Below are 24,089 nucleotides of genomic sequence, written 5' to 3' on the forward strand. Positions count from 1 at the left end.
ATCAACCAGGCTGTTGCTGCTGGCTGCATGCAAACCAACGTACGAGCCACAGCCCGGCTGATCAGGAACTGACTTTAGGTGCTTGTCCAGTGCCAGCTTGAAGACTGCCAGGGGTCTGTTGGTAATCCCCCTTATGTGTGCTGGGAGGCAGTTGAACAGTCTCGGCGTCTTACTGAAGAATATGGTGTTGGAACTACCACTGTTTATGATTTACAGAAACTAAGTCCCCATAGACGATATGGTGAAAATGTGAGATCAGTTAATTGCTGGCCTTGAACAACTTGCATTTACAGTAGGGCCCTGCTTAACAGCATTTCGCTTTACGGCATTCCGCTAATACGGTCATTTCAAATTATGACCAAAACTCTCTATACGGCTTCCCCCACCTGACTTTCTAATACGGTCATCGTGCTCCACCCAGTTTGTTTACATTTTCCGTGAGCTCTGTAAGCACTGCATCTCTTCATTGTGTCTGGAAACTCCAAAATTTCAAGTGTTTTTAAAAATTATTTCATATATACTCTGATAATTAAAGTAAAGGGTGTGATAAAAGAGAAAAAGGTAGCTTATGAGAGGTTTTTACAAAGCAGAAGTGTTATAAGAAGAGCAGAGTATATGGAGAGTAAAAGAAAGGTGAAGAGAGTGGTGAGAGAGTGCAAAATGAGAGCAGATGATAGAGTGGGAGAGGCACTGTCAAAAAATTTTAATGAAAATAAGAATAAATTTTGGAGTGAGTTAAACAAGTTAAGAAAGCCTAGGGAAAGTATGGATTTGTCAGTTAAAAAAAAAAGTAGGGGAATTAGTAGATGGGGAGATGGAGGTATTAGGTAAATGGCGAGAATATTTTGAGGAACTTTTAAATGTTAAGGAAGAAAGAGAGGCAGTAATTTCATGCAATGGTCAGGGAGGTATACCATCTTTTAGGAGTGAAGAAGAGCAGAATGTAAGTGTGGGGGAGGTACACGAGGCATTACGTAGAATGAAAGGGGGTAAAGCAGCTGGAACTGATGGGATCATGACAGAAATGTTAAAAGCAGGGGGGGATATAGTGTTGGAATGGTTGGTACTTTTGTTTAATAAATGTATGAAAAAGGGGGAAGGTACCTAGGGATTGGCAGAGAGCATGTATAGTCCCTTTATATAAAGGGAAAGGGGACAAAAGAGACTGTAAAAATTATAGAGGAATAAGTTCACTGAGTATACCAGGAAAAGTGTACGGTAGGGTTATAATTGAAAGAATTAGAGGTAAGACAGAATGTAAGATTGCGGATGAGCAAGGAGGTTTCAGAGTGGGTAGGGGATGTGTAGATCAAGTGTTTACATTGAAGCATATATGTGAACAGTATTTAGATAAAGGTAGGGAAGTTTTTATTGCATTTATGGATTTAGAAAAGGCATATGATAGAGTGGATAGAGGAGCAATGTGGCAGATGTTGCAAGTATATGGAATAGGTGGTAAGTTATTAAATGCTGTAAAGAGTTTTTATGAGGATAGTGAGACTCAGGTTAGGGTGTGTAGAAGAGAGGGAGACTACTTCCCGGTAAAAGTAGGTCTTAGACAGGGATGTGTAATGTCACCATGGTTGTTTAATATATTTATAGATGGGGTTGTAAAGGAAGTAAATGCTAGGGTGTTCGGGAGAGGGGTGGGATTAAATTTTGGGGAATCAAATTCAAAATGGGAATTGACACAGTTACTTTTTGCTGATGATACTGTGCTTATGGGAGATTCTAAAGAAAAATTGCAAAGGTTAGTGGATGAGTTTGGGAATGTGTGTAAAGGTAGAAAGTTGAAAGTGAACATAGAAAAGAGTAAGGTGATGAGAGTGTCAAATGATTTAGATAAAGAAAAATTGGATATCAAATTGGGGAGGAGGAGTATGGAAGAAGTGAATGTTTTCAGATACTTGGGAGTTGACGTGTCGGCGGATGGATTTACGAAGGATGAGGTTAATCATAGAATTGATGAGGGAAAAAAGGTGAGTGGTGCGTTGAGGTATATGTGGAGTCAAAAAACGTTATCTATGGAGGCAAAGAAGGGAATGTATGAAAGTATAGTAGTACCAACACTCTTATATGGGTGTGAAGCTTGGGTGGTAAATGCAGCAGCGAGGAGACGGTTGGAGGCAGAGGAGATGTCCTGTTTAAGGGCAATGTGCGGTGTAAATATTATGCAGAAAATTCGGAGTGTGGAAATTAGGAAAAGGTGTGGAGTTAATAAAAGTATTAGTCAGAGGGCAGAAGAGGGGTTGTTGAGGTGGTTTGGTCATTTAGAGAGAATGGATCAAAGTAGAATGACATGGAAAGCATATAAATCTATAGGGGTAGGAAGGCGGGGTAGGGGTCGTCCTCGAAAGGGTTGGAGAGAGGGGGTAAAGGAGGTTTTGTGGGCAAGGGGCTTGGACTTCCAGCAAGCGTGCATGAGCGTGTTAGATAGGAGTGAATGGAGACGAATGGTACTTGGGACCTGACGATCTGTTGGAGTGTGAGTAGGGTAATATTTAGTGAAGGGATTCAGGGAAACTGGTTATTTTCATATAGTAGGACTTGAGTTCTGGAAATGGGAAGTACAATGCCTGCACTTTAACCCCTTCAGGGTCCAAGGCCAAAATCTGAAGTGGTGCCCCAGTCTCCAAGAATTTTCCAAAAAAAAATTTGTTATTTTTTCTTATGAAATGGTAGAGAATCTTTTTGTGAAGGTAATAAAACAAAAAGTACGAAATTTGATGGAAAATTGACGAAATTATGCTCTCGTGAATTTTGATGTGTCAGCGATATTTACGAATCGGCGATTTTGCCGATTTCGACTCCCATTTAAGGCCAATTACATTATTCCAGTCGACCAAATTCTTAGCGATGTCACTAGTATTACTTCTATTCTATCGATTGAGCACAAGAAATTGCCAGGTCAACTGTTTCAACTACAAAATAAAGTGATCGGAAATTGGTAATTTGGCTAATTTAACACAAAGTTCAAAATATTCCAATTTCAAAATAGGGTCCAGAATAAACAATGTAGATATTCCTGGCACTAAACTAACATTTCCTCTGTTCATTAGTTATGTTTTGAGGCTTTACAAATAAATTCCATTTTGATTTTTTATTCACATAATGAATTTTTATTCACACCAAAAAATAGAAGATTTACTGTTACGCAATATTGTAATAATTGTATAAATATCATCACCACATTTGTGAATGTATATTAGACCCACCAGCTGGTGTGTATTAGACGTGTGAGGTCGTTTGTTTACTCTCGAACATCTGCAAAAATTTAACATTTCCGCTACTTTGAGCTCAGTTTCAAGCCATTTCCTGTGCTAAAACCAATCAAAATCATCTCTATTTTTGTAATATGTCTTCCATTCTATCAAATGAGACCAAGAAATCGCAAATACAACTATAAAAAACACATGAAAAAACACTGCAAAGTTGCTGTTTTAATCGAAAATCATTGTCTCAGTTTTTTCTCTCTCATTATACACAGTGTGCTGCAGGATTTGTTTTATGTGGTGCACACATACCACATAGATGTATTCTCTCATATCTAGGCCCAAATGTACCACACAGTTTATCAGAGTGAGCCGAGCTCATGGCGTAGATCTACGGTTTGGACCCTGAACGTAAAGCCGTAGATCTACGGGACAGACCCTGAAAGGGTTAAAGGAGGGGTTTGGGATATTGGCAGTTTGGAGGGATATGTTGTGTATCTTTATATGTGTATGCTTCTAAACTGTTGTATTCTGAGCACCTCTGCAAAAACAGTGATAATGTGTGAGTGTGGTGAAAGTGTTGAATGATGATGAAAGTATTTTCTTTTTGGGGATTTTCTTTCTTTTTTTGGGTCACCCTGCCTCGGTGGGAGACTGCCGTATATACCTGTACTTATGTATATACTTATGTATACCTGTACCTAAATAAACTTACACACTGTGCTGGCGTGCAGGTACACATTAAAATCAGTAAGTGTGTTATGTTTCGAGACGCCATATTAGTAATGATAACAATAATACAGTGGACCCCCGTATAACGATTACCTCCGAATGTGACCAATTATGTAAGTGTATTTATGTAAGTGCATTTGTACGTGTATGTTTGGGGGTCTGAAATGGACTAATCTACTTCACATTTCTTATGGGAACAAATTCGGTCAGTACTGGCACCTGAACATACTTCTGGAGTGAAAAAATATCGTTAACCGGGGGTCCACTGTACTCAATAATAATCACCAAGTCTTATTAAATATATTTACAGAGCCTTCCCTAGAGGAAAGTACCTAGGAATTCATAGACATAGTTCCTTTTGTACAAGGAAGGGGACAAAAGACTAAGAAATATGGGGGAATAAGCCTATTGGGTCTAGGTAGTAGGTTGGTAAACAGCAACCACCCAGGGAGGTACTACCGTCCTGCCAAGTGAGTGTACAACGAAAGCCTGTATGTAATTGTTTTACATGATGGTAGGATTGCTGGTGTCTTTTGTCTGTCTCATAAACATGCAAGATTTCAGGTATGTCTTGCTACTTCTACTTGCATTTACGTCACACTACACATACATGTTTTTTTTTTTTTTTTTTTTTTTTTTTTTTTTTTTTTTCAACAAGTCGGCCGTCTCCCACCGAGGCAGGGTGACCCAAAAAAAAAAAGAAAGAAAATCCCCAAAAAGAAAATACTTTCATCATCATTCAACACTTTCACCACACTCACACATTATCACTGCTTTTGCAGAGGTGCTCAGAATACAACAGTTTAGAAGCATATACGTATAGAGATACACAACATATCCCTCCAAACTGCCAATATCCCAAACCCCTCCTTTAAAGTGCAGGCATTGTACTTCCCATTTCCAGGACTCAAGTCCGACTATATGAAAATAACCGGTTTCCCTGAATCCCTTCACTAAATATTACCCTGCTCACACTCCAACAGATCGTCAGGTCCCAAGTATCATTCGTCTCCATTCACTCCTATCTAACACGCTCATGCACGCTTGCTGGAAGTCCAAGCCCCTCACCCACAAAACCTCCTTTACCCCCTCTTTCCAACCCTTTCGAGGACGACCCCTACCCCTCTTTCCTTCCCCTATAGATTTATATGCTTTCCATGTCATTCTACTTTGATCCATTCTCTCTAAATGACCAAACCACCTCAACAACCCCTCTTCTGCCCTCTGACTAATGCTTTTATTAACTCCACACCTTCTCCTAATTTCCACACTCCGAATTTTCTGCATAATATTTACACCACACATTGCCCTTAGACAGGACATCTCCACTGCCTCCAACCGTCTCCTCGCTGCTGCATTTACCACCCAAGCTTCACATCCATATAAGAGTGTTGGTACTACTATACTTTCATACATTCCCTTCTTTGCCTCATACATGTACAAGCATATATATACACACACACACCCCTCTGGGTTTTCTTCTATTTTCTTTCTAGTTCTTGTTCTTGTTTATTTCCTCTTACCTCCATGAGGAAGTGGAACAGAATTCTTCCTCCGTAAGCCATGCGTGTTGTAAGAGGCGACTAAAATGCCGGGAGCAAGGGGCTAGTAACCCCTTCTCCTGTATATATTACTAAATTTAAAAAGAGAAACTTTAGTTTTTTCTTTTGGGCCACCCCGCCTCGGTGGGATACGGCTGGTATGTTGAAAGAAAGAAGCCTATTGGGTATACCAGGTCAAGTGTCTGGGAGAGTTATTACTGAAAGAATTACAGTTAAGACATTAGGACTGCAGAGGAACAAGTACGTTTAAAGAAAAGTAGGGGATGTAAAAACCAAGTGTTTACAGTGAAACATATAAATGAACAATACTTAAATGTAAGGAACTTTTCATTGCCTATGTATTTAGAAAAGGCATATGATAAGGTGGATAGGGAAGCAATGTGGCACATGTTGCAAATGTATGGAATATGTCATAGGTTACTTAAAGTAGTAAAGAGCTGTTATGTGGATACTGAGGTACAAGTAGTATGTAGGAGAGAGGAAGATTATTTTCCAATTGAAATAGGCCTTAAACAGGGATGTATGATGTTACCATGGTTGTTTAACATATTCATGGATAGGTCTGTAAAAGAAGTGAATGCCTGTGTTGGGAAGAGGTGCAGGACTGAAAGATAGTGAAAATGGTACGGAGTGGGAGTTGTCACAGTTGCTCTTTACTGATGATATGGTTCTTTAGGGAGATTATGAATAGAAAATGCAAAGGTTGGTAAACAAATTTAGGAGGGTATGTAAAAGAAGGTAGGTAGTAGGTTGGTAGACAGCAGCCAACCAGGGAGGTACTACCGTCCTGCCAAGTGAGTGCAAAACGGAAGCCTGTAATTGTTTTACATGATGGTAGGATTGCTGGTGTCTTTTTTCTGTCTCATAAACATGCAAGATTTCAGGTACATCTTGATACTTCTACTTACACTTAGGTCACACTACACATACATATACAAGCATATATATACATACCCCTCTGGGTTTTCTTCTATTTTTTTTCTAGTTCTTGTTCTTGTTTATTTCCTCTTATCTCCATGGGGAAGCGGAACAGAATTCTTCCTCCGTAAGCCATGCGTGTCGTAAGAGGAGATTAAAATGCCTGGAGCAAGGGGCTAGTAACCCCCTTCTCCTGTATATATTACTAAATTTGAAAGGAGAAACTTTCGTTTTTCCTTTTGGGCCACCCCACCTCGGTGGGATACGGCTGGTACATTGAAAGAAAGAAGATGTAAAAGAAGAAATTAAAAGTGAACATAGGAAAGGACAAGGTGATGAGAGTAACAAAAAATATAGGCAATGAGAGACTGGATATCTGTTTGGAGGGAGGGAGCATGCAGGAAGTAAATGTGTTCAGATATGTAAGAGTAGATGTGTCAGAAGTTGGTTCTATTAGAGATTACGTGAACCACAGAACCGAGAAATGGAAAATTGTGAATAATGTACTAAGGCATCTGTGGAAGCAAAGCACTAAGTATGGAGGCAAAAAGGGTTATATACCAGAGGATAGTGGTACCAACACTGTTGTATGGATGTGAACTTTGTTGTGCTTGAAGTCCCTATAACTATACTCCTTAGAATGTGAGTGAGAAAGATGTATCACAATCTACACTTGGAAGATACTGGAGGGATTGGTCCCAAACCAGCACACCAAAATTACTACAAATGAACACAAAATTCTTGGCAGTTGGTGTAGGATACTTCCAATGAAAAGTGGGCGAGTGATAAGTACACACAGAGAACTCGGAAGGAGCAAAGGGACCATGACTCCCAATACCCTCCCAACACACAGACCCCTGGTTGTCTTCAAGAGGGAACGCAACAGATTCCTCGAAATAATTCCTGATCAGTTGGGCTGTGATGCATATATTGGAATGCGAGCAGTGGGCATTAACAGCTTGATCAGCATGATCGATCAAGCTGTTGGTACCTGTTTTTCACAGTCCAGCTTATGCACCACTACAAGTACAGTACAATATCCTAAGAAACACAAAATAAAATTGATCCTATAACAGAATGCTATGCTGTCTCACTTTTTATTCCATAGACATATTGTGAAACAAACTGCCACATTAAGCTATTAACTTTCCCAACTCCCATGCAATCTGTCATCAGTGACTTTAGGCTGTCTAGGGCATAACTATTTTATGAGGACTCTTACATACATTGATTTTTCTCTAATGAACAAATCACAAATTCCCCAACACCTTTGACCTCTAATCACTCATAAAACATCTGTAGAGATTGAACAAATGCTGACAACCATTGGACTTTTTTTTTTCCAAAAAATATTAACCCTTTGACTGTCACAACCCCCAATCCTGAGGTGTCTCCTGGTGTCACAATTTGAAAAAAAAAAAAAAAAAAATTATTTTTTCCTTATGAAATGATAGAGAATCTTTTCCCGATGGTAATGACACCAAAAGTATGAAATTTGATGGAAAACTTACAGAATTATGCTCTCACGAAGTTAGCGACCTCGGCGATATTTACGAATTGGCAATTTTGCCCACTTTGAACCCTATTTTCGGCTAATTCCATTGTTCCAGTCGACCAAACTCAGCTATTTCTTTAGAACTCCATTTGTTTTATCGATTGAGTACAAGAAACTCCCCATTTACCGATTTCAACTACCCAATAAAGTGGTCAGAAATTGGCAATTTGGCCAATTTCACGCAAATTTCAAAATAGGGTCCAGAATGAACAATGCAGACATTCCTGGCTCTAAAATAACATTTTCTTTGTTCATCAGTCACGTCTCCGGGCCCCTCTGATATTACTCTTGCTTTCTATTTTGAATTTTTATTCAAACAAAAAATAGAAGATTTACTGTTATGCAGACTACTGCAATATTGTAATAATTGTATAAATAATGTCAACCCATTCATGACTGCATATTAGAATGGCTAGTTGGACATTTATTGGACAATGATGTCATTTGTTTACTCTTGAACATCTGCAAAAATCAAACATTTCCCCTACTTTGAGCTCCATTTCAAGGTCTTTTTCATAGTAAAACCAATCAAAATCATCTCTATTTCTGTAATATGTTTTCCATTCTATCAAATGAGACCAAGAAAATGAGAATACAACCATAAATACTATACGAAAATACACCGCAAACACATGTGGGCCTACCAGCTTTCTCCCGCTTAATTTGAAGCCGCTAGAATTTTTGAGTATATATATGTCAAACACATTGGCACGCAAGACGTATATATACGGCTGAAACAGTCAAAGGGTTAATTAGCAATCTGACTAAAGAATAATAAATTATTTTATATAAAATAATGTATTAAGATTTTCCCAAGACATTCCAAATATTGTACCTTCAAACATTCTACATTTCTCAAAGCAACACCTGAAACATTTGTCAAGAAGTTCTACATCTGGATTTGGCTAATGTACATACAAAGTTGCCATGTGCTTGCATTAGTGAACAAGAATGTGTTGAAAGAATGATTGCCTATAGCAAGGACATAAAAGTGAGGAAAAGGGGAATAAATATGAAGTTTTATAAAACTACTATACTACAAGGGAAAAAATAAGGAGACAGTAATGTAGTATATGGAAAACAAAAGAATGAAAATGAAAATTGTTATTTCCTTGCAAAGCTTACAATGTGTGGTTTACATATTATAAGATATTAATTACAAAGAAAGCTACTAGCATGCTTAGGCATTTCAGGCAGACTAATCCTAATTCTTATTGACTATTCTATATTGATGGGTTATGGAGCAGTACATTTTAATATTCATTATTGCATATTAGTATAAAAGTTAATTAAAAAGTTTATCATTAATAAGAATGATAACAGTGAAGTAGTACAAAACATAACAGTATTACAATCAGTATAATTCAGTAATGGGAATGCTTTTATCTCGGTATGATACGCTGTTCCTATAATTGAAAGCTCTTATATTGGCAGAGTATTTCAGGCAAACTTAGGACTAACTTAAGATTAGGAATTTTATGTTTACAGTCATTTGGGCGAGTGTAAGTATAAAACTGGGAGAATTACCAATAATGAGAGCAAGTCTATTTTGTTCTGAATGTGTTCATCATACTGAAAATAGCATATGTGGTTATATATGCTGTGCACCTAGACCTATGAGGTTATTCAGCACTGATGTCAACAAAAACGTAGATGCACTAAAGCTAAAGCCCTCAAAAATAAATCCCTATTATGTTAATAGTCACATCGGAAAAGCAAATACTATTACACAAATTAAAATAATCCACATTAAAAACTTACTAGATGGTTACCAAAACATATTCCTAAAATTTCACCTAGGTCCCTATAAGTGTAGCGAAATACACTAGATCATTAAGTGCCAATGAAGTGCGAGTGTAGCCAAAGAAACGAGTCATAGTGAAAGAAAGTGCTAAACCACTCTTTAGTTCCCCACCCCCACTGCAGTGTTTCCATGAGTAACCCATTACAATTGATTATCTACACCCTACTAAGAAACAGACTCCACACAAACAAGACACCAGTGACACCTCCCTTCCCTACACCTGAGGCCTACACTCACTCTCAAATATATTTTAAAGATCTGTAAACATTTTAAACTGCTCTTATTAGCTTACCAATTAAGCAAATACAGTTGACCCTTGAACAACATGGGTTTGAGCTGCGCGAGTCCACTTATATGCGGATTTTTTCAATAAATATCCAGTACATGAAAATTTTTTGGAGATTTGTGACCATAAGAAATTAAGAAAGGTATGTCAAAAATGCATAAAATATATGTAGATACTAGTCTATTTTATCATTTATTACCATAAATATACGCAAATCTATTATAAAAAGTTGAAGTTTATCAAAACTTACGCCCACAAACAATTACAGATCGTACATGTTCCGTTCACAATCGAAAGAAATGTAAACATATGTATCTAGGCGCCTCTGCAAAGACAGTGATTATGTATGAGTGATGGTGAAAGGGTTGACTGATAATGAAAGTTTTTTCTTTCTTTTTAGGTCACCCTGCCTTGGTAGGAAATGGCCATGTTAAAAAAAAAAAATATAACGATGTAATACTAAATCAAATATGAATTTGTTTTTCACATTATCTTTTCATTTTTGATATCTAGTGTTTGTAATATGTATAACATTTACAATCTTTTGTATCATGTAAGACAATACTGATTCAAGTACTGACAGACAATTCATCTTGTAAACCGATGATGTAAACGTATGGTATCAATAAATACAGTACAGTACTGTAAATGTATTTTCTCTTTCTTATGATTTTCTTAAAAAGTTTTCTCTAGCTTACTTTACTGTAAGACTACAGTATATAATACATATACAAAATATGTGTTATTAGACTTGTTTGTTATTGGTAAGGCTTCCAGTCAATAGTAGGATATTAGTAAAGTTCTGAGGAGTCAAAAGTTTTAAGCGGATTTTCAAGTACACAGGGGATTGGTACCCCTAATCCCCAAGTTGTTCAAGGATCAACTATACAACTTTCCACAACTCTACCCTCTTAATTCTAAATTAGTACATTTTCTTACCTCCCTAACGTGTGTCCGGAGCCAGTAAATGCTTTCAAAACTGATTTAGATGTAGCATAATCTTCATGGCGGTGATCAGCCATATTGATAAACACTTCCCCACCTCTTGCCTCCCGGATTAGCTCTAGAGGCACTTCACTGTAATGATAAATTAAGTTATTTGAAACCATTTTGCTGAGGGTTATAGCAGCAAGTCACCCAAGTCCACTAAACTAAAGCTTTCCAAAAGATGCACAAGTACAGTTGCTGTAACACAACAGCAAACATACATAGGCTCTTCAATATGCAGTAGTTGTTCCTGAAAAAAAAATGCCTATGTACAGGGGATCTTGTCCATAAAAGCTTCTGAAAATGTATTCAACCGTTTATTATAAGACTGTAAATGTAACGTACAAATACAATATAATTACTAGTACACTATGATCCTGCTTTCAGCAATTCTTATCAAAACAGGTGAAGAACAAGCTGCTTAAAGTAATTCATTATACTGTAATCTAGCAAATACGATTTTTGCTCAAATACTACCACTTCATCGCAGTTAACTCTGATACTGAAAGTAACAAAATATTAAATGTCAAACTGAAGATAAAAAGTTAAAAGATCTAAGATATAAATACTGTACATATACAGTGGTACCTCGTGAAACGAACAGCTCGAAACTCGAACAATTATGTAAGTGTATTTATGTAAGTGCTTTTGTAAGTGTATTTTTGGGGGTCTGAAATGTATTAATCTAATTTACATTATTCCTTATGAGAACAAATTCATTTGGTATCGGCACTCGAACAACCTTCTGAAACGAATTAAGTTCATATCCCTAGGTATCACTGTACGTATCCAAGTCTTGCAACAGATCTACAGAAACCCTACAGACAAACACAAGATCATCTGAACAGATCTACAGACAAACACATGATCATCTGAACCATAATGTCAATACATTTATGGCAAGACAGTGATTGAATGTACAATGGTGAATACATTTCCTCATTCTTGAGTCACTATCTTGTTGGGAGATGGTTACTATTAAAAAAAATACGGTACAGGGTTTCACCTTCGCCTAATAGAATTCAGAAATTCGGCATTTGCTGGGTCCTCATATGCTCGAAGTGGTCCATCATCTACAGTAAAGCCGGTTCGCCACATTTTTAGTGTAACGTCACGTGGTCGATTTTCTTTCTTGGAAGTGTCTGGTATTACTGAAAAAAAAAGAAGAAGAAATCTTTGTTTTTAAATCCTTCATATTTTAATTCATCCTATTCTGCAAGAATTGTTCATTAACCATTACAATGTTCATGACTGTCTCTAATTCTTACCCTCAGTGTCATCAGTAGTCTCGCCCAAACGATATCCTGTACCACCGAAGCTAATTTTCTTTTGTTTTTTTCCTTCCCGCACACTCTCCAGAACTTCTGCTCCATGTCTAAAACAAAATTATTAATAAAGTAACTGTTATTACTACAGTGACTGTTTCTAGGGATTATCTCTTCCCCACAGCTTGGCTTTAGAACAAGCTTCCTAGGATGAAAAGTAAATATTATAGGATTAAGAGTCATTAACCTTAGAAAATTGTGTATTGAAAGTTATGATCATAGGTGCCATATTAACCCCTGTCCATTTTCTCTGGAAGGAATACAGTACAGAGTAAACCATCTCAATAACCAGGTTATTGAGGTTAGGTGGTGGGGATTGTGCTGGGATGCAGTGATAGGTAACTGGGGGTGGGTCAGGGAGAGAGGAGGAGGAGGAGAAGGAAAAAAAAATAAGCGTTAAAAATCCTGCCTCACATAGGAAAGTTGTAACAAAGGGTAACAAAGGGAAAGAGCACTTTGGGGCTTCACCTCCAAGAATCTGCTTTGCTTTATAAACTTTGATCCAGAATGAACTCAAGTGATTCTTTTTTGCATTTTGAAATCAAAATGAAGCATTTCATCATTCTGAATCTTGATAAGCTGTGCCTGCAGTTTGCTAACATTTGAAATATAATCAGGTAGGTCCTCAGGTTCAATGTTGAAGAAGTTTCTCACCCTGGTGTATTTCTTCACATTCTTGGGAAAAGTGGTCAAACTTTGTGATCAGCTTGAGAATATGTTCACAATTATGCTTTGGGCCTGGATGATTAGAAATGTTTCATCCTCCAGAAATACACTCAAGGATGGAAATGATGGTCTATCCAGCTTAAATTTTACTCTTCCACAACTTCCATTTCCCTTTGAAAGCTGTTAGTTTCTTTGATTACGACCATGCATCAACATGTTCAAAGTACTGATCTCGGCAAAAATATTGCAAGATTAGCCACTTTCAATATCCATTTTGAATCTGGGAATTTTGGGGCCAATGATTCTTTGCATCCAAAAATGTCTGTTTAGCTCTGCATTTCAAGCAATTGTTGGAGCACCTTTCCTCATGAAAGCCCCCTAACCTCAGTGATGCAATAGATGCTCATGTTCCAAACCAAAATCAGAACACATTTGAGGGGAGATCCTGGAGTGAAAGAGCCCTAGCTTTAATGAAATTAATGACCTGAATGACCTCCTGCATAATGTTTGCAAATCACGTGACAATTCATGAAGCAAAATTTTCATGGTGAAGGACAGTGAACAACCAGCACATGCAAATTTTCCTTTTTCATTTTAGCAGTGAAACCCTGACATGTGCCTAACAATGTTGGCACACCATCACAACAAACTAAAACACTGCTTCCACTCAAGCCCCTGTTCCTTGAAAAATGAGTCCAAAATCTTCAAAATATCTTTTCCAGTTGAGGTGTGCAATGGTCAGCAGAGTAAAAATTCCTCTTTCTATATCTTCTGAACCTTAATACCACACGTAAACCACGAGCATCATCACTGGTATGCACAGTCATCCAGCTGGAGACTAAACTGTCCACACCTTTTTATGTTGGCAGTTACCTGGTCTATTATATCACATGACATGTTCTTAATTCATTGACTGTGTCATCTGACAGAGGTATCTGTTCAATAGTCTTTGCAGCTTCACTTCCACAAACTATCTGCACCATCTCAAGCATTGCTGGTTTTACCAATTCCTCACTAATGGCATGTGGCTTCTTTACCCTTGCTTGCCACACAGAGTAAACAGCTGTGTTTGCAGGAGCATCCGGTCTTGCCATTTCAGCTCCTCCTTCCTTTTCAAAGAAACTCTGCACTCTGTTCACAAATGCACTGTGCTTTCCTTTTAAGTTCTTTCTAAGCTTGTTCTGCTTAAATGACTCATTGATCAAGACTTCCCCACAAATAACACTGGTTTAAATCTGCCACACTGAGTGATGTGCCTGAAGCCAAGATTAAGATATTTCTCTTTGTACTGGCTTTTAGCCATAATTTCTAAGAAGTAACCAACCTGAAAAGAATTAAGAAACAACTATTTTATACCAGTTACAAAACAAGAAAATGAAGAAAGCGAAGTCTGCGATGTAGTAGTAGTAGTAAAGTAAATGTAAAGAAGTAAAGTAGAAGTCAATAAGTAGAAACAGAAGCAATAATAATAATAAATATTAATCCCTTGGCAACCCAATTCATAATAATAATAATGGGAGCAAGGGGGCTAGTGACCCCTTCTCCCATATAAATTACTAAATTTAAAAAGAATTTTTGTTTTTCTTTTTAGGTCACCTTGCCTCGGTGGGATACGGCTGGTTCACTGAAAAAAAAATAATCATCTTAGTCCTATGGTGACCGAATTCATATGGCTCACTATGCAATTTACGATTGTGACCCAGGGGTTAAAAACCATTTCTGAAGCGTGTTTTACAAACATACAACTTACTCTTTGGCCGACTTAAATAACTTGGCTACAACGTCTGTTTTTTTCTTGGGTGGACCCAAAACCTGCTGGCCGGAGTGCTCTGATCCACCAGCATAGAAAGCTTGGCCATCTTCCTCACCACTGCTGTCACTGTCATGATCCATGTTGATGATGGCTCTATAGTTTGTCAAAAAAAAAAAAAAAAAAAAAAAAAAAAAAAAAAAAAAAAAAAAAAAAAAAAAAAAAAAAAAAAAAAAAAAAAAGGAAAGATTTTTAATACATATTTCACAAATCCTGAAGATCCAACAAGCATGTGTCCAATACAAGACTATGACTGTAAATATTTTGTTAGTGCACTACATATGTAACAGTTTTAAATGTAATCCAAATATTAGTACAACACAGTAATTAAAACAAAAATAAAGATGGGAAAGTTTGTTCAATTTTTACAAACACACCCACTTTAATAACAGTTTTCCATCTACAATTGGCAAGTAAGAATGTATTCTGATCGGTGGTAAGACTAATACCTCTGCTGGGGTGTAGGTTGAGAGGACGGCCTCTGGGGTGTACTGGGCGCTCCCTCAACCTCTGGACGGTCACCTAAGGGTTCACTGGCTGTCTCCTCATCTCCTTCTTCATAGAAACTGCTCAGTGCAGACTGATGGAAAAAAAAAAACAGAAATTATGAATTAATCTTAACATTAAAACATGACAAAGGAATTGTATTATCATTCCTGATAATTTCAATCATTTAGGACACTTCTTTCTCTTAACTACTGCAAAATGTGTATTTGTAATAAGTTTTTTTGAGAGCAACCCTGAGATGGAACAAAGAAATTTGACAACAGATGAAACAAGGAACAAGGCTGAGAGTAAAACTGGTGTGGCTGCAAGAATTAAAGAAATTTAAAACTAAATACTGAATTCATGCCATTTCACTGCATTATTCACCAGTAGATCTTGTGCAGCAAGATTCTCCAGTTTGAAAATTTATCGAATGCTCTTTTGTCAAGCATGAATTTGATCAAGCATTATGGCCTTGAACACTGCGAGTTTCAGAGCTTCTTATCTGAGAGAGATGCAGACTGTACAGGTGTTGTACCATGCTAATGTCCAATGGACAAGCATTGTTTTTTTTTTTTTTTTTTAACACCAGTAGTCTCCCACTCATACTACTGTGCCTACTATATATATATTGGACAATCAATTCCAAAATAAACCCTTCTCTGAAACTCTTCCTTGATAGCTGCAACAAAACTCACAGGCATAACACAAGACACAAACACCTCTGACATCCCTTGCATTCGACTCAACCTGTGTAAAAATTCAAATGTCCATAAAAGGCCCTAAAATTTGGAACTCCCTGCCTGAAGTCTCTAAAGGTCCCCTATTTGTCAATCGATCCACAGCTATTGTTAACCCTTTGAGGGTCGACAGGCCCTCTCCGAAACTCGTTCTCAGGGTCGGCCAAATTTCAAAAAAAAAAAAAAATTTATTTTTTCTTATGAAAAAATAGAGTATTTTTTCTAAACATTATAGGCTAAACAAAAAAATTTTAACGTCAATACTTACCGAGATATGGAGGTGTGAAATTTGCCAAAATTGAACAACATATGGTAACATCGCCGACTGCCGTCACCCGGTATTTTTCTATTTACTTTTTTATGTACTATTTTCAATTATTTTTCAATTTTTCTTTTTCTGAGTAACTTTTATGGCCTCTGAGGCCAACATGATCAGTATTTTGTAAGTTATTTCTTTTTCAATACTACACAATAAGGGCGTAAACACTGTTGTCATTATTTTGTTTACAGAAAATATTTACACAAACAAACGATATGAAATGTTGTTTATTACTATTTTTCTATATTTTATATACACATATACAGTCACAGGGAATGTTTCTAGAAGTTCTGCAGCCTGTGGAACTCTTTGAAACATGGTGTCATGCACAGTGGTGTTTTGCACTCCTCACACATAAAACGAGTGTCTCTGCGTTGTTGTGGGCATTTTTTTGTATGTGAACAGACGTAACACCTCTTCTGAGCCTTTTTCTTCAAAGCAGTAGCAGGCAGTTTTACCAGGAAGTGATCACCATGCTTCAGACGAGCAGGTAGTTGTTGATAATTTGGTGGGCGGTCAATTGCAGGTGCATTTCCTTGGTACTTGAATACTATTTGTCTGATGACAGACAAACAGAATTCGCTGTACTGTGGTTTGTTTCTGGTGCTCATCTTATACATATTATAAGCATTGAACATGGAAATGTCCAGAAGATGGAAAAACAGTTTGATGTACCACTTATAACTCTTGCGAACACAATCAGCAAACCCAATCTGCATGTCACATTTGTCCACTGAACGCATGTTGAAGGTGTAATCAATCACAGCTGCAGGTTTTAGAATGGGTTCATTTCTCTCTCTATGCTGCCTGCCACTGTCTGCCATTTCATTAGGGTGAATTGATGACAACAGTGTGACATCTCGTTTGTCATGCCACCGAAATGCCATGATGTCATTGGCAGCAAACGCCTGCACCTCACCTCTGCGAGTTCCAGCGTCAAACCTGGGCATATGTTTTCGATTTGCACGCACTGTGCCACACACATCTGTCATGTTCACTCGCAAAAAATCACTGAGTGAGGGGCTTGTGTACCAGTTATCTGTATATAATATATGCCCCTTACCAAGGTATGGTTCTATCATTGTTCGAACCACATCACCTGAGATGCCCAATAACTTCCTGGTATTTTGCAATGTATAACTTCCAGTGTACACAATAATATCCAATACCAGACCACTGTAACAATCACAAAGCACAAACAACTTTATACCAAAGCGTTTCCTCTTGCTTGGTATGTACTGCTTGAAAGAGAGTCTTCCTTTGAACAGAATCAAAGACTCGTCAATTACAAGCTTCCTGAAGGGATAAAAATGAGTACTGAATTTCTGTTTCAGATACACAAACACATTCCTAATCTTATATAACCTGTCAGTTCTGTCAGGCCTGGTTTTATCTGAGAAGTGAAGCATACGTAACAGCACAAATCGATTCACTGGCATTATATCACTGAAACCTGGTGTTGCAATCAGGGGGTCTGTTGACCAGTATGATTTCACTTTGTGCTTATACACATGTGGCATAAGCATTATTGTGGCAAAGAAAAGATACATCTCAGCCACAGTTGCCTCCTTCCATTGGTGTAGACGTGATTTTGGTGAAAGTAATGTGTTTGCCATGGTGTACTCGTAGTATGTGTTGCTTTCCATGACAATACTTTTCATCAGTGGTTCGTCAAAGAATAACTCGAAACATTCCAGTTCAGTGGCATTGTTCCCAAGTGCACAAGATGGCCGTATTCCACTTTGGCTGCCATCAAACTGGTGGGGATTTGGAACAAAATTGACAGCTTCCTGCCAATCCCAGGTGCGGTCTGCTGGTGGGTACTGGACAATGACAGGTGGTTGTGGTTGTGGAGGTTGTGGTTGTGGAGGTTGTGGTTGTGGAGGTTGTGGTTGTGGAGGCTGGTGTGGTGGGGGAGTGGGGGATGGTGGCCTTTGTTCTAGATCAGCTGAGGCAGCGGCGTGGGTGGCAGCATGGCCCACTGCTGGTGCCTCACCGCCGGCACCACTACCACCACGCACATTTTCCATCCCAATTGCAACAGTATCTTCGTCATTTTCACTGTCTGTTCCTGTTGTACAGCCACGGGATGTACTCCGAGATACACTCCTTCCCCTTGGAATAGCATATGGCACACTTCCAGAGCGCATATATCGTCGTATATACTGACGCTTCACTGGGGAATATTGCACTTCACTATCACTACTGGAACTAGTTTGAAGAGCTTGTAGTTCATATTCACTATCACTATCATCACCCATGCTCTCATCCGAGTCTGGGATTTGGGAAAATAGAAGTTTCCTCTTGGGTTCTGGAACAACTGAACGTGAACACGAGGGCCCAGCACCAGAGGTGGAAGGCTGAGGGTCGTCTGGGTTTTCTTCACTATTACCGATATTATGGTCATTAGTTTCGGTCAAAACCTCACTAAAACCACGAAACTCATCTTCACTGGCACTTCCATCACTATTAGAACTGTCACTGGGGAACAAAAGTGTCCCAATTCGCCGAGGAGTGAGGAGCTTCTTACCGCGAGGCATGGTGGACATTGTTTACTAAGAGGGCATTCCCACAATGCACCACTGGGTCCCAGATTTTTTTTCTACCGCGCACACCAACCACGCAGACCCATTCTCTCACACCTAGGCCTACCAGCCTTTTCGCGCGAGATTTGAGGCCGCTAGAATTTATGCGTACTAGTACGTCAAAAAACCCTACGCGTAAGACGTACTAGTACGACGAAAACCCTCAAAGGGTTAAAAGGCACCTCATTTCTTTAGCGAAATCCAGATAGCAATACACTATGTCAAATAAAACCTGCTTTCATTCAATTTGGTTCATTCTTCTTCCAGCCTATCTTCAACTCCCATATGTATCTGCTAACAAATATTGTCCCATTATATTTGTATTCTAAATTAAGTAACTTACTGTATTTTCACCACCTCTATTCAATGTAAATACTATAATGATCCACAGCTGCGCAATCTAACACATGCAGCTAGGAGGATTGGTAAAGCATACCATGAATGTAGAACCCCAGACCTGCTCAGAACGTTCCAAGCTGCACTAACAAATGCAAGGAATAGAAAGGAAGAACTTAGGCAACAGGAATGGGAACAGTTTGTTAGTGGATTAAATAGGTCCACCCCTTTGAGTTTGGCTTGGAAAGGTATAAATAAAATAACCAGGAAAAAGACTGGCAATGTTGCTCATCCCTTTCCTCTTGAAAAAGCAAATGACCTCATAAATGACTGGTCCAAAACATCCAGGCATGAAAGCCTTCCATCTCATATTAGAAAAAATTTAGAGAGTACTTCTGAAATGTTGAAACTGATTAATTTTATGAGCCAAAATATTGATGAGAGTGATTGCCTCTTTACCGAGTATGAATTAGATAATGCATTAACCAAAGGTCGATCAACTGCTCCTGGAGAGGATGGTATAACCTATGATATTCTCAGAACTCTAAGGCACGTGCCTGATAACCCTTTGTTGGCACTGTATAATCTCAGTTACATTGAGGGCGTTCTTCCTACTTCCTGGACCAATAGTCTCATTGTGCCTATCCCTAAGCCCCAACAGCCTGATACATTTAGGCCAATCTCCTTAACTAGTTGTCTTTGCAAAACTTTTGAAAGAATGATGCTTAACAGATTGTACTACAAAATCAGACATCAACTTTCCCCCTACCTCTATGGGTTCATGAAAGGTAAAAGTGTGCAGAACTGTATTTCCACCTTTCTCACTGCACACACCTCTACTAGTTTTACCACTTTTCTTGATCTAAAATCTGCATTTGATATTGCGAACAGAACCGTTATACTACATGAACTAGCCAAAATTAATATTGGTGGTAGCTTACTCTGCTGGATAATAGGATACCTGTCAAATAGAGTATCCTCTGTCCTTTACCAAGGCTTCAGAAGTGATTCTAAAGAAATGTCTTTAGGTACACCGCAGGGAGGAGTTCTTAGTCCCATGCTATTTAATATTCTGATTAATGCTCTCCTAAATGCTCTACCTGCCTCACCTAAACATATAGCTATAAGCTACGCTGATGATATCATGATCCATACAACAGGGCATAAGAAGATGAATACCATTCTTAATGAAGTTCAAGCAATTTGTAATCGACTAGGCCTCATAATATCTTCCTCTAAAACAAAGATATTAACAAGCAAACGACATCCCCCACCCATCTATTTGCAGGGTGAAATCATTAGCTACGTTAAAACTTACAGATATCTTGGTGTAGATGTACCCTTTAACAAATCCACTATACCACAACTAAACAAGAAATGTAAAGCTAGGCTAAATGCTCTCAAAGTTGTTGCTGGCTACAATCCCAACTAGGGTGCTAATGTGAGAATCGTGAGAATGATGTACATAGCCTATGTTAGGTCCTTAATTGATTATGCTGCTCCCATGTTGATATTAGCTAGAGAAAGTTCCCTCCGACCCTTGGAGTTAATGCAAAATGAAGCTCTCAGGACTATTCTTGGCTGTCCCAGATCTACAAAAGTTCTTAACATGAGGAAGGAGCTTGGTATTTCTAGTATCAGTGATAGGATTGTTGAAATTAACACTGTACTCGGTATTAGAATGTTGAGAAACGAACCAGACACTGTCACAGTGAATCTTACCAAGTGTCTAGAGGTAAATACACACAGATCTAAATGGATTGTGAAAACGTGCAATTGCATTAAGTTTTATAACCTGCATGAACTGTATCACTGTAGGCAACAAGAGCATTTCACCCCTCCATGGAAGATGTGTTCATTTAATATCACATACCTACAAGTCCCTCCCAAGAAGCTCATTGCTAGTAATCCCTTCCTTAAATCTCTTGTTAGAGCAACTGCTCAAGAAGAAATTTTTCGCCTAGCTGGTAGTAACAAGTTATCACAAGTTATATACACTGATGGATCTAAACAGGAGTCTTCTGGCAGGGCTGCATCTGCTCTTGTTGCCACCCCCCTAGTTAAGAACGATAATAAATTTGTTGAGTTAGGCATAAGAATTAACAACTGGGCGTCTACACTGCAAACTGAATTGTTTGCAATCCTAATGGCGCTAAAGCTAACCTATGACACTGAGCTTGACTCTATCATCATTACTGATTCTATGTCATCATTGAAGGCTCTTGGCTCATATAATGACTCCAACAACATGCTCATTGGGGAAGCCAGGTATAGATACTCAAAAATTAGGGACAAAGGAATTAATGTACAGTTGCTATGGATCCCATCACACATTGGATTACTCCTTCATGATAAAGTTGATATGTTAGCCAAGAAGAGTACCCAGAAGGAGAATGTAGAATATAACTTTGGTATAACTGTGTCTAGCATTAGGAATAATATTAGGAGAGAAGTAAATAATGAAGATGATTGTTATAGGAATGCAGTTAGAAGCCTGAGTAGATCTATAACCCACTATGATAACATGAACGTAGATAAGTATGTTTATGGAGCAACTTGCAATGTGAACAGACTGACTGATGTTGTAGTGGCCAGGCTTAGGCTTGGTTACAAGTACTTCTGGCAGTTTGGGAGACACACAGATGATGATCAAACTAAATGTAAATTATGTGATCAGGCATATGGTCACTCTCTTGAACACTATGTGCTTAATTGTCCACTTATTGAGGAATACAGAGACAGACTGTATAATAACCTATGTGACATGTCAAGATATCTTATTAATGAAAATAAGATACCAGATATACTAAGCAAATTTCCTAAATTTGCTTGTAACAGATAAGTGAACTATAGATATGTAGATATAAATCCATATGTATTCCTGTTAACCCTTTGGGGCCTAGTTCCTAGGCCTTTTGTGTATCCATATGCTCTCGCGCTACCGTCCACAGGATGGATATGGGGTGCACAATAAACTAGCCACTTCGGTGGCAAAATCTAAAAAATCTCTATTCAGTCACTCTATAAAACTGAAGATCACTGAACCAGTTTAAATATGTAATTTTTTTGTAACTGACCATTTGTCATTAGCTCCCTCTCTTATTATACCTATGCTTGTAGTTTACTACACAAGCATAGGTATATGCTTGTATATTGCCTTGTGAAGCAAGAGCTTTAGCCTGGCGGCTAAAACTCTCGCTTCACAAGGCGAGTCCAGGTTCGATTCCCAGAAAGGGTAAAAAACACTGGGCATGTTTCTTTACACGAAGGTGGCCCGGTTTCCTGGTGGCTAAAGCTCCCGCTTCACACACGGAGGGCCCGGGTTCGATTCCCGGCGGGTGGAAACATTTCGACACGTTTCCTTACACCTGTTGTCCTGTTCACCTAGCAGCAAATAGGTACCTGGGTGTTAGTCGACTGGTGTGGGTCGCATCCTGGGGGACAAGATTAAGGATCCCAATGGAAATAAGTTAGACAGTCCTCGATGATGCACTGACTTTCTTGGGTTATCCTGGGTGGCTAACCCTCCGGGGTTAAAAATCCGAATGAAATCCTATCCTAAATCCTACCAGTTGTTCACCCATCAGTAAAATGGGTACCTGGGTGATAGTCAACTGGTGTGGGTCGCATCCTGGGACAAAACTGACCTAATTTGCCTGAAATGTTCAGCATAACAAGGGTCTTTCTATATAGTAGTGTCATTGATGTCAACTAGGACTGTATACCTTGTACATGTACTGCTAGTAAATAAAGATATTATTATTATTATTAATTTAATCAAGGATAACCCTGATAAACTGAAGCTGTGACTTTATTTTTAAGATCAAAATATTGAATAACAGAAAGTTCTCTAAACTGACAAACATACACTGAAGGAAAGATTAATAAACTGATTTAGGAATAAAATGACAGATCCAGGATTGCAAAGTTAACTTTATATGTAATAACGTCTGGTGGATAAGAAGTTGGAAATATTTAATGTTTAACAATGAAATTAACAGCGGTCGTATTAAGCTGGGCTGAATATTCCTGGTGGTTTTAATTTAACCATTAACAACAATTGCATCCCCAAAACCTCTGATGTCATGACAATATAAATACACATAATTTGTAAACTGTCCTGCATGACAAAGTGAGCTCTTGTAACTCCGTTCATTACAACAATAAATACTAATGTCATTTTACCGATTCGTATTCTTGCTCACCTCTAAATTCCATGCAGCTGATTCTAGGAAAAACCTGGCTCGCTCAGCATCCACACCAGAAACAGCAGTAAACTGAGAGACAAGACCGTCACGGTCTGCCATGATGATACTGTGATTGTGGCGCCTCACTACAAGTCAGTATCAACCACTCTACTCCACATACAACTCCTCACAGTGTACAAGCTAACCTAAACAATTATTGTGTAACATCCAGAAATAAAAGAATAATAAATCCTATTCATTTGCACAAATCAATCCACAATGAGATAGTAAAATTATATGAAATGTCAGGAATGAGTAGAGATAGAATTTGCAGGACTCATCTTATTTTTAACTTAATCGTCTTTATATGGATTCATTTGTGCAATTTTATAATAATAGAAGAAACTGATCGCAAGCTTCACCAAAAACTAGAAAAAAATTAAAAGTTTTAATGTTTCAGACAACGTATCCATAATTGATGCCGTTATGAACTTCTGACAGATTGGTCTCCCCTCGGCCCCCCTGGACACGCACCTCTGTAAAAACAGTGATTATGTGTGAGTGAGATGAAAGTGTTGA

The 24,089-nt window shown here is 38.3% G+C and overlaps 1 protein-coding gene across 1 annotated transcript in view; it reads right to left on the reverse strand.

Annotated features, from left to right (window-relative positions):
* p47 (NSFL1 cofactor p47) overlaps nt 1-23,688 on the reverse strand; it is a 36,538-nt gene extending 12,850 nt beyond the window's left edge. Inside the window, exons 1-6 of the mRNA XM_070089053.1 lie at nt 23,529-23,688; nt 15,307-15,437; nt 14,798-14,953; nt 12,325-12,431; nt 12,063-12,207; nt 11,009-11,146 (exon numbers count right to left, since the gene is read on the reverse strand). Of these exons, the coding sequence (XP_069945154.1) occupies nt 11,009-11,146; nt 12,063-12,207; nt 12,325-12,431; nt 14,798-14,953; nt 15,307-15,437; nt 23,529-23,630 (779 nt within the window). The 5' untranslated portion in view covers nt 23,631-23,688. The remainder of the gene's footprint in view (nt 1-11,008; nt 11,147-12,062; nt 12,208-12,324; nt 12,432-14,797; nt 14,954-15,306; nt 15,438-23,528) is intronic.
* Between the last annotated feature and the right edge of the window lie 401 nt (nt 23,689-24,089).

Source organism: Cherax quadricarinatus, chromosome 27, assembly GCF_038502225.1.
Source record: "Cherax quadricarinatus isolate ZL_2023a chromosome 27, ASM3850222v1, whole genome shotgun sequence".
Lineage (NCBI taxonomy): Eukaryota > Metazoa > Arthropoda > Malacostraca > Decapoda > Parastacidae > Cherax > Cherax quadricarinatus.